Genomic DNA, 11,422 nt, shown 5'->3' on the forward strand with positions numbered 1-11,422 from the left:
TCTTGTTGACATAAAGTTTTACCAACGTAATTAGTTACCATCGTAAAGTGTTTCTAATGTAAAGTGATTTTAATGCAAAGTTTTACTAATGTGAAATGTTATTTGTAAATTATTACTAGTGTAAATTGCTACTAGCATAAAGTGTTGCTAATAAAAAGTGTAAACATAAAGTTATAATAAAGTGAAGTGTGATTAACGTAAAGCATTACAAACGTAAAGTGTTACTAGCACAAAGCGTTACTACTGTAAAGTTTTACTAAAGTTCCTAACCTAAAGTGTTACTAATATAAAGTGTTATTAATGTAACATTTTACTAACACAAAGTGTTAAAGTAAAAAGTTAACAATGTAAAATTGTTGCTAGTGTAAATTGCCACTTACCTAAATTGTTACTAATATAAATAATGACTAAGATCAAAGTGTTATTGATGTAAACTTTTATGAACGTAAAGTTTTACAAACTTATGGTGTTACTAAGATAAAGTGTTATCAACGAGATGTTTTACCAGCTTAAATTGTTAAGATAAAGTTTTACTATCGTAAAGTGTTTTTACCATAAAGTACTAGTAACGTAAGTATAACTATTGCAAAGTATTATTGACAAGAAGTTTTACTACTGGAGTGTTTTTGATGTAAAGAGTTGTTAACATAAAGTGGTGATGAAGTAAAGTATTAACGTAAAGACTTAAAGTGTAATGACAAAGTATAACAAATAAAAAGTTATCAACAGAAAGTGTTACTAATGCAAAGTGTTTCAGTGTAAAGTATTAATAACGTAGTTATTTACCTAAAATGGTAAAAAGAATACTAGAAAAATTGTTTTTAGCATAAAGTGTTACTACTATAGTATTTTTTACATAAAGAATAATTTATGTTAGGAATTATTAACATAAATTGTTACTAATGTAAAGTGTTGTTAACATAAAGTATTAAAAGTGTTTACATGTTTACGTAAAAAAGTTATTCACGTAAAGTATTTTAATGTAAAGTATTAAAAGTATTTACATGTTTACGTAAAAAGGTATTAATGTAAAGTGTTTTAACGTAATGTATCACTAATGTATTCATTTCTGTAAAATGTTGACAAAGTATTACTAATAAAACGTTTTTAACGTAGAGTTATTTTTGTTAAGAGTTGTTTACATATTGTTAACGTAAAGAGTTTTCAACTCTGTAAATAGTTGTACGACTGTATTTTTGTGGGTAATAAAAGTGCAGTAAATTTTCTTCATTTCCCGACACTTTACTAACAAAGTATTGTATACTAGTACAAGCTCGCTCTTTTCCTCGTCTAATCCATTGTGTTAATTGTTTAAACAGTTACAGTTGTACTAATATTGTGTTATTTTGCTGTCGTCAGTGACACCTCCAGTGTTACAGTGATATAAATAATGACTTTTTAATAACTTCTTCATTTTAATTTGTGTTTGACCTCTGAACTCCCCACAAACTCAGACGAGACGCTTTGATCAACACATCAATCCTCCAGTCTGTGAAGTCCTGCTGGATTTCTGCATTAAAAGTTCTGATCGGTCCGTCATGTACCAGCTTTGAAGTGAGAACGCCCCGAGGTCTGGGTGTGGACTCGCGGTTCCAGCATCCAAAGTGGGATTATTAGACAGCAAGCATTTGTAAAAGGAGCAGGAGGAACGGAGGAACGCGGCGTTCTCTTAGAGAAAAGATTGGAGAATACTAATCTAGACGAAAGACGCTGGAAGACGAGGGAATCAGGGAGCAGACAGAAGAGTTTGGGAGTAAATGCCTGAGATGGAGGCTTTTGTTAGTGGGATACATCAGTAGTACGGACTTATGAGAGACTGAAACTCATTTAAATGTTTTAGCAAATAAATGCTGGGACTTAAAAATGCAGGAACAGGGTTTGGTTTGAAGGTTACTGATCATCTAAATAAAAATAAAGATTATCCTTGAACCCATTTTTACAGTAACAGTTGATGGAATATACATTTAAAATGAATTTGATTAGAGGAATTCTGCAGAAACCGTTTCCCAAAGCTTCAGTCATTTTCTCCTGTCAGGAAAACTGACGTCTGAAAACATCCACATGTTCTGAAGGAAATAATGTCTCTGAAGGAGAAACATTAAAAATGCAGATTTGGACTTTAAACGTATTAGAATCTAACATACAGTCACTATGACCTTGACTGGAGAATCGACCTTAAGCTCTTAAAATGTGGACTTGAGTTGTACCTGGATCTACATGCAGTGAGTTTAGACTGGAAACTTGGAGCTGAGTTGTACCAAAATCTTGCAAAGACTTGGAATTTGACTTGAATTGATCCTAAGGATGAGATACTCTAAATTGCTTCATACCTCAATTGCAAATGCGGTGACTTGAGATTTGACTTGAAACACGACCTTCAGGACCCCAGATTTAAAAATTACTCAAACCTTAATCTCACATGCAGTGACTTAAGACTTGATTTGAGACTCGATCTTAGGGGCTTGAGACTAGAAAATGAGTTGTACCAAAATCTAACATGCTGTGACTTGAAACTCAACTTTAAGGAATTGAGACTTGAAACTTAGATTTGAGTTGTGCCTAATTCTCACATTAAGTGACTTGAGACTTGACTTGAAACTCGATCTTAAGGACTTGAAATTTGAACTCAAGTTGTGCGTAAATCTCACAGTGAATCAACCCTCAACTTTGGACTCAACCTTAAGGACTTGAGACTTGGAATTGACTTGTACCAAAATCTCACATGCAGTGACTTAAACTTTGACTTGAAACTTTATTTTAAGGACTAAACTTTAGAATCAATGAATGCTTAAATATCACAGATCCTGACTTGAGAATCATTCTTAAGGATTTAAGAGTTGAACTTGAGATGTACTATAACCTCCTATACAGTGACTTGAAACTTGACCATAAGGACTTGATACTTGAGGTGTAGGACTTGTAGGACTCCAAAAACCCCATGTGACGGTTTTAGAGTCCCCACAAGTTGTTTCAAAGTAGTTTAAAGACAATTTGTGGCAACAGATAAATAGATTTTTGAGACTTGTCCTCAATTTGTCACCAAAGACTTTGGACTTGGACTTGATTGCAAAGACTTCAATTAACCTGTACTTGCAAAAAGAGACTTGGGACTAGATAATAAAATCAGATGTGTTGGTATCAATACCAGCTTATTGGTCTTTCTAACAGACGGGAACACACATTGAGAACTTCACCTCAGTGACTAGGAATACCTTTCATCAGGTGATGTAAATAACTCGCAATCGCTTCAATAACTATAAAACTACCTTTTATTAATCAGATCAGATTAGAACATATTTGGGCCAATTAATCCTGAGCGACCACAACCGCACAAGGACGAGATGAAACATCTCCAACTTCATTAGCCGGTAAAGTACTTTCACGTCCCTTCAACCACACTAGTTAGCCTGAACTTGACACGGCGACGGCGGACGTTCGCATTAAGCCGCAGCTCCTCCGCCGGCGTTCTAATGTGGCTCAGTGATCATTAAGCTCCTGAGAATCCATCTCGGCTCAGCGGAGCGACACAGATTGTCCTCTTAGACGCGGGAGTGCCGCTTGAATGTGACTTTTCTGCACGGGCGCCATTGAGCAAAATGAATCAATAGGAACTCTGACCTGCCTTATACGGCGGGGGATGGGGGGTGAATTCCCCGTGGGGATTGGTGTGATCATCTCGGATGAGTGGAAGGTTTAGGCCTCTCGTTCCATTTGAGGACTTGTGTTTTGTCTGGAGCGTCTCCTTCGTTTTACCGCAGGTCTCCCGAGTCTTAGCGATGGATGTTGATGTTTTTCAGTGAACCGTAGACACAAACTGGTCCCTGTGGAGCACCAGGATTTTGTCTTTAATATTGTCCAATTAGGTAGATTTAAAAAAAATCTAATAAAAAAGGAAAAAATTCTTCAATTTTGGCACAAAACCCACAGAGGATTTGGAGAACCAGCCACTTAAAACTCAATTATCGTGTAAATCAGCCTCTGTGCTGAGATTAAGTTAGCACTAAATGTCCTTTTTCTGCTTCATTTCGGGTCAGGTGCAGTCCATCGGGTTTCAGGGCGACAGCCAGCCGAGTCGAGCCATCCATTTCAGGACTCTGGAGAGAACCGACCACTATCCAGCCGGAGTCCTGGACCACCGTAAATATACAACCCAACTAAGAAAACACACAACATTTGATCAGAAACTGGAGTTAGGAAATGTAGTTTGTTGTAGTAAATGTCAGAATTTGCATCAATTCATTTGATGATCCTGAAAAACTTTAATCTGTTAGTTGTGAAACTTTTGAAAAAGTCTCAAAGGAAGTCTCAGTTTCCGTCTAAATCTCTTAGAAAATTTTTCTTTATGCCTGGAGTGTCGATGGGGGTCAAAGTATGAGAAAAGTAAGCAACTTTCTAAACACAATCTGGACAGATTTGAGACAAAAATGAGACTAGGTCCTAGTCGTAGGGTCATAGACCCAACTCCCTTTATGTGTACTGGTGTATAGGGTGTACTGGTATCAACTTTTTGGAGTTTTGTTTTTTTATTACCATATAGATGTTATTACAATTTCAAGTCAGTGTCGTTGAACGTGGATTTTACTTTTACAACTTGCGTACTTTCCGTAATTCAACCTTGTTTTTGTTCATTTTTAAAGTCAAGGCGCGTTTCAGTTGAAATCCTTTCGAACAATTAATTTTTTGCCAATTCAAACGTTCAAGCTAATTTAGCCGACTCGCTACCGTTTACTGTTCCCGACCTTTTCCTAAACGGTAACCAAACCCTAAATCAACTTTTTTGGGCTGTTGATCTCTATAAATGGGGCTCTAAAAGTGATGTCTGTTATTATAATAAACGTATTTAATTTTTGAAAATATAGTCAAAATCCTTCTGTGTGCTGCCCTCTACAGGTTGAAATGAGGTATTACATTTGAATTTCGTGATTGGTCAAACCGTTGAGGTCTGACGTCATGATCTGCAGCTCCAGTAATGATAACAGTCCGGCCCCCCAAGCCCAGCCGTTTGACTGGACTTTCACATTTCGGCTGTGGGTGGAGTCAGCCTCCAACTTCCCTGTTTGGTTACCCTTTAAGAAAAATGTTGATTTCACGTCACATCACTTAAAATCTGGAGACTGTTGACCCTCCCCCATCACGATGCAGCTGTTGTGGGGGAGGGTCCTTACTGCTACGCTGTAATTGTGTTAGTTGATACACGGTCAAAGGGTTACGGTGTGTCAGACAGTTTGATATATTACATCAAGAAGAAAACCTGCTCATGTGATCTAATGTTCTTGCATATTATGGGATGTTTGTCGTCGTGACGATACTGGCTGGTTTGTCTGCAGATGAGCCGGCGATGGAGGGTCTGGGTATGACTCCACACCTGCAGACCGGGGAGCTGCTCATCATCACCACCGTGCTGCTGCTGTGGGCAGGTATGCGTGGTTGAAGTGCACATGCACGCGCAGTCGAAGAGCGGTCACGCATGCACGCACAATAAAAATGCACCCGCTGTGCATGCAGTCAAAGTGCACCTGCGCAGTCACAGTACAACCATGCATGCACGTGCAGTCGAATAGGGGTTGCGCATGCACACCCAATAAAAGTATACCCACTGATGCACGCCCAGTCATAGTGCACATGCGCATACAAGCGCAGTCGAAGTGCAACCGCGCATGCACGCGCAGTCGAAGTGCAACCACACATGCACGCCCAGTTGAAGTGCACCCGTGCATGTACGCGCAGTCAAAATGTACTTGCAGATGCATGTGCAGTCGAAGTGCAACCTTGCATGCATATGCTGTCACATGCAGTCGAAGTGCAACCGCGCATGCACGCGCAGTCGAAGTGCATCTGCCCAAGCATGCGCTGTTGAAGTGCAACTGCGGATGGACGCGCAGTCAAAGTGCAACCGCGCCTGCACGCGCAGTCATGTCTGTTTCCCGTCTTTCTAACTGCCGCTGTCTGCGCCGCCAGCCGTCATCGCCCTCTTCTGCCGGCAGTACGACATCATCAAGGACAACGACTCCAACGGCACCAAGGAGAAGGCCAAGAGGCCGCTGGTGCGCTCCACCTCCTCCTACTACAACGCCTCGGCCGGCAGCTCGCCCGTCTACCACAACGGCGGCGTGCGCAGCGGCAGGGTGACTCCCCCTTCTCCTTCTGTCGTTTCCTTCTGAGTCTGTGGTTGCCTGGCAACCGCAGTTGCTAAATATAAAACAACAGTTGAAGATTGCGATGCAACATCTGTCTGCGCTTTCATTAAAACTCCAGCTCACTCTGGTCCTTTAAATGCCAACTTTCATCCCCAGCGATCAATGAGTGGCGTTCATGAACTCCGGCGTGATCTCTCCTCTTCCTCTCTTGCAGCTGCACCGAGCCTCTTCCTCCATCAGCATCATCAGAGTCTGAGCGCTCCTCAGGAGGAGCCTCAACCACCATGAAGTCCAACCAGAGGCGCTCTGCTGCCCTCTGGTGGCCACCTGAAGGAGACGGCAGGACGGTGAAGAACCTGCTTTGATGTCAAACAGCTGTGAACTTTATCAGCATGTAAAGCCTCAAACGTTCACGTCTGGAGTTCTGGTCTCCTCCCATGTCACCGCTGTGGGTGTTTCTCCCTCTACCGTCATCAGATTGAACCTGTACATACGCTGGAGGGTCAGTCCGCTGTACTTCTGATTTAGAGTTGATGGTGTTGGTGACATGCACTGTAAAAAATCATGTCGTTGAATTGAGGTTTTTTATTGTTACGTTAAGAGAAAAATAAAAAAAAGAAAGCTCATCAAATAGTAAAACATTTGATCATGTTACCATCAAAACTGTGCGAACGTCATTTGAAGGATTTTCAAAATAAAAGTCACTATCTCATATTGGGACACTAACAACATTAGATTCCACCTGCCCTGACGGCGCAACGGCGGATTTTAAAAGTTCACATCATAGTACGATGTTTGAACTTCCTTAGGAAACCTTTCTAAATATGAATTTTCAGTATTAGGCTGGTAAAAACGTGAGTATTGTAGCTTTAAAAACTAAAAATGCCAACACGTAGGCGGATTGCCATGAATTCCATAGTTTTAAACTAGAGTGGCAGCGGATACAATGGTTGCTATGAAAACTATGTTTAAGGTAGAAGCATAAAAATCGGCGCACACGTTCATCAGGACCAGGTGAGAAAAAAAGCCAATGGTTGCTATGGAGTTACTATTTAAAATCTGGATGTAAGTGACTAGTAGAGATGAAAAGATGCTTTTGTTTTGGGTAGAATGGCATAAAGTGGTGCACTTCTGTTATGTTCTGCAATGATTAAGCTTGAATCAAAGAGGCTAGATAAGAATAAATTCAGATTTCTTTTCTGCTGCAGGGATCCAGCAGTTCATACTGGATGAGATGTTAGTCTCTCTACGAAACACAGCAACCTGGTTTTCTAAGATTAATATTTAATGTTTTCTTTGCGGCTGCAGCACATACTACCAGAATGTAAACTAAAGCGGTGTGTGCTCGTCGACTGGCCGTTACATGGCGTCCAAATGACGGGCGGATTGAAGTCAGAATACATGAATCACAAACGGTGGCAGCAGGTGCATAGCAACCACACCTTTTCACTCACCTCGTCTGAAGATCTGTCGTAATCTTCCTTAGCAACCGAGTAATGTGACATTTATTCTAAAACATAAAACCATATCAGACTTACGGATGTGATCAGCTCCAGACTCTCATCTTCAGCCTGGTTGCCATGGAAACACAGTTTAATTATTGAGATCAACTTGAACGAAGGACAACTCTGACCACTTGGACTCAAGATGGCGCCCTCCGCTAAAAGGTCAATTAGCAACATTCCTCGTCGTGTTTGGACGATCTCCATTGCCATAGCAACCGTATCCAAGGATGAACGCCTCAAAACTGCTGCGTAAGTTGGAATGGCCTGAAGCAGCTTTCACGTTCGTTTTTAATGTTGACGCGGAACTTCGGACAATCTGAGCGTGTCGATGAGCTGTCGCAGTGAACAAGCCTTTGTATGATACCCGAGTGGTGATTCTCATACTTCTGTTTACAAGGACTTCTTTTACATTGATGTACAGAAATTTCAACCTATTGAAAATGTGAATAAAGTTTATTACTAAGGTGATGATGTCATCTAAGGTTTTTTTTTCATGAACATGAAACCCAGTCTGATATTTTGTCTTTAAGTGTCACATAAATTGTGAAATTAAGAAACATCGACTGTATAATAATGTCACAGGATAATGGGACCAAAACTAAAGCACAACACACCTCACGCTTTTATTTTGAAATTGATCATTTTTTACATTAAATGATTAATTGAAGACAAAAAAAGAAAATGTGGTTTTAAACTGAAGGCTCCATGAGGTCAAATATGGCCAGTTTTATATTGTTGCTTTAATTTTTTACTTATTTTATTAATTATTATTTTATGTCATTGATGCCACTTAAAGAAAACAATAAAAAAAAATAGTAAAATTATTTTGAAAGTCCAGAATAAAATTGTTTCTTGGCTTCGGTAGAATTAAATAAAAATGTTCAGCTTTTATTTTGAAATTGATTTATGTTCAATAAATAAAATAAAAAAAGTAAAATGTGGTTTAAACCCTGAAGACTCCATAAGGTCAAATTTAGCTGCTATTCGACATTTTTTTTTCTTTTTTTTTTTAAATTGCTATTTATTTTTTTGGGCCACTATAATTGATCCTACCTAAAGTGAACAAACAGAAAAAATTGTAAAATTATTTTTGAAAGCCCAAAAAAAAAGTTTTATTGCGTTTTATTAGTTATTTCAAAGTTTGCCGCTTTTATTTTGAAATGGTCACAGTCAGACCTTCAGGTGATTTAATAAAAAAAAAAATAGTTTGAATCAAAGTTTAAAAGCGTAAAATGTTAAGTTTTCATTTCTAAATATGTCAGTTTCTCTATAGTTTTCTCAAAATAAAAACATATTTTTGGGATTATATATAGTAAAAATATATCTATTTTTTTTACATAAAATAAAATGTTCTCTAGATTTGGACAGTAGATGGCGCCAAACATTAAGGTGAAAGCATCTTTGGCTCCACATGTTTGTTTTTTTCTTGTAATGAGTTTTTTGAGGCGGGGGAGGGGCCTTTGTTCTTATTCTAACATTTTTTCCGTCCCGATGAATCCATGAATCCGACGGCGTTAGCGGAGTCGTCTACACCGGAAATGTCACCGCTGACCTCGGAGGCCACACAGGAAGGGCCTCCACCTTTAGGCGCCGCTCGACCTTCAGAGTGAAGAAGAAGAAGTTACCCCCCCCCCCCTCCCCCATCATTGTTTGGGCCTCCTTCCTCCCAAACAAAAGGAGTAAAATCCTTGTGAGGTGCGGGGTAAGGCCAGGTCGCCCGAGAGACACAAATATCACAGCCTGCCCGCGGCACGCCGTCCCCCCCCCCCTCAGAGACGGTTTGTGACAAATCCCACGAGGTGGTTGGGGTGGGGTGGAGAAGAACAAAGATCGATGAAGAGGTTTTTTGGCTTCATCATCGCTGTTACCTGCAGAACTTAATGAGATTTTAATCTGTTTTATAAGCGCCCCCCCATCTCCTCCTCCCCCCACCGTGACATTTAAAGAAGTCATTAAGGTCTACTTGACGGCAGACTCCAGAAGACTTCTTTGATCCAGTGGATTAAATCTGGCAGTGATCAAATGTGGATCTGGAGGGAGTTCCTCTGCGGTTCTGGACGGGTTTCTCTTCTTCAAACGTTGGTGATAAAAATACTCTTTCCTTCGATAATCAGCTGATTAGATCTCAGTTTTATCTCAACAGAATCTCAGGTAAACTATAGTGAGGATTACAGATTATATCAGACCGTCATCGACTCTCCTGAGTTCTGGGTCTCACTGCGTCCTATGACCCTAAAAGAGGTTTCTCCAAATAGATTCTTGTACCTTAAACACTCTGAAGCTTCAAGAGTCCAAGAACCCCGGTCTCTGGTCTGGTTCTTTCCTAGTCCACGTTCGATGAAAGTCCTAATCCCTGCAGAGTTCTGATCATTGACGAGTTATCTGAACATTGTTGAACTCAAAAACTGGTTTGAGGTTCTTACATCAAAGCTGCTCCCCAACAGCAAGTCTTTCCTTTTTTTGTTGTTTTCCATGAGAGTCAAGTGATTGAAGCAGCGGCGTCCCACCAGGATCAGGGTTAGGAACCTCCAAAATCACAGATTAGCTCAACGGTGTGACTTACCTCTCTGTGTGCAATAGTTCACCAATGATTCAAACGTGTCCTAAACCAAATCTTCAATTTCATCCAATCGAACGCTTTCTTTTATCTCAAACGGGTCTTTGATCCTGGAGAAAAACTGTAGACATGAGGATCACACTCTATAAATGTAAGAGTTTTATATAGCTCTTTATCACCGGAGCTTCACTTCCAACGTAGACGTTCTTTCAACTACCGTAACTCTACAATTAACGCAACTCCAGCTGGTTCTGAAGTGGAGAAAAGCGGCTTTGGCTCGTTCTGCAACACTTTGCGTTGTGTATCGTGCATATCTAATGTTGCGTATTGGCTAAGTCAATATGAACATCCACGTTCCTCTGCGTCAGAATTGGCTGATTCACGTCGATTCCATTAACAGTTGAAAGTTGTGGCAGGTCGAGGAGTGTGTTGTTTCAGTGTCACCAGCGACAGGTTTTGTGTTGAGAACTGCGTCGACTCCCGTTTTAAGTGTAGTCCTGAATTTCTGGCCTTAGCGTTTGTAACGGTCGTATTCGGGTGTCGCCTCATTTGATTTTAAGTCCGGTCCGCGGGCTTCACGTACAAGTTGGGGATTCATTGATCGCGCGCTGAAAGTTCAATCGGTTGAACTTTTTGAGGCTTAACTGTGATCAATCATGGACTCCGATTTGGTGGTGACGCGTTTGTAGCTTCTGCTTCAAAACACGGTAGCACCAACTGTTGTAAACATGATTGTAATATTTGCCCTTTTCTGCCCGGCCGGAATTATAAGAGACGTTTATAGGAATAGAGTAGTGAAAACAAAAAGCCTGGAGTGTGTCAACACCTCCGGTTCATGAAACCGAGTACAGACGACTGGTGTTGGCGGGGTTAAGACGTCAACTTTGAGTTTAGTGCAAAATGTATTAGTGAAAGAAACTGCAAAGCACTCATCAGTTGTCGATGTTCTACTGGACTGAACCGGTTACTTACCCTTGAGGGACTTAAGCTACAATGTAAGCTTCAAACTGAGACCAATTTGTGTTTTGAACGGCCAGTTTCAATGTCAATGTACAGACCTCTTGTGGCACTACAGTCTTGGGAACACACGTTTTGGATGTTGTAGCACGATGTTTTCCAGAGGTATCTGAAACTTTACTCAGCCTCCCTGGGAAAGTCTATGCCAGGGTACTGGAGAGGAGAGTCCGTCCGATAGTCGAACCTCAGATTCAAGAACAACAGTG

The 11,422-nt window shown here is 40.4% G+C and overlaps 2 protein-coding genes across 3 annotated transcripts in view; one reads left to right on the top strand and one right to left on the bottom strand.

Moving 5' to 3' along the window:
- The window catches only part of LOC112156645 (fibronectin type III domain-containing protein 4), a gene marked incomplete at its 5' end in the record, with an annotated part of 34,801 nt that extends 26,691 nt beyond the window's left edge, over positions 1-8,110 (top strand). Inside the window, 4 exon segments of the mRNA XM_024288887.1 lie at positions 4,035-4,137; positions 5,328-5,417; positions 5,959-6,125; positions 6,352-8,110. Of these exon segments, the coding sequence (XP_024144655.1) occupies positions 4,035-4,137; positions 5,328-5,417; positions 5,959-6,125; positions 6,352-6,393 (402 nt within the window). The 3' untranslated portion in view covers positions 6,394-8,110.
- gpd2 (glycerol-3-phosphate dehydrogenase 2 (mitochondrial)) overlaps positions 1-11,422 on the bottom strand; it is a 57,451-nt gene that overhangs the window by 13,798 nt on the left and 32,231 nt on the right. Inside the window, exon 20 of one of the 2 annotated variants that reach the window (XR_004949421.1) lies at positions 3,247-3,821. The exons of the other annotated variant lie outside the window; for it this stretch is intronic. The gene's annotated coding sequence lies outside the window, so the exon portion shown is untranslated. Of the gene's footprint in view, positions 1-3,246; positions 3,822-11,422 lie in introns of those variants that run through there. 2 annotated transcript variants of the gene reach the window in all.

Source organism: Oryzias melastigma, linkage group LG2 (genome assembly GCF_002922805.2).
Source record: "Oryzias melastigma strain HK-1 linkage group LG2, ASM292280v2, whole genome shotgun sequence".
Classification (NCBI taxonomy): domain Eukaryota; kingdom Metazoa; phylum Chordata; class Actinopteri; order Beloniformes; family Adrianichthyidae; genus Oryzias; species Oryzias melastigma.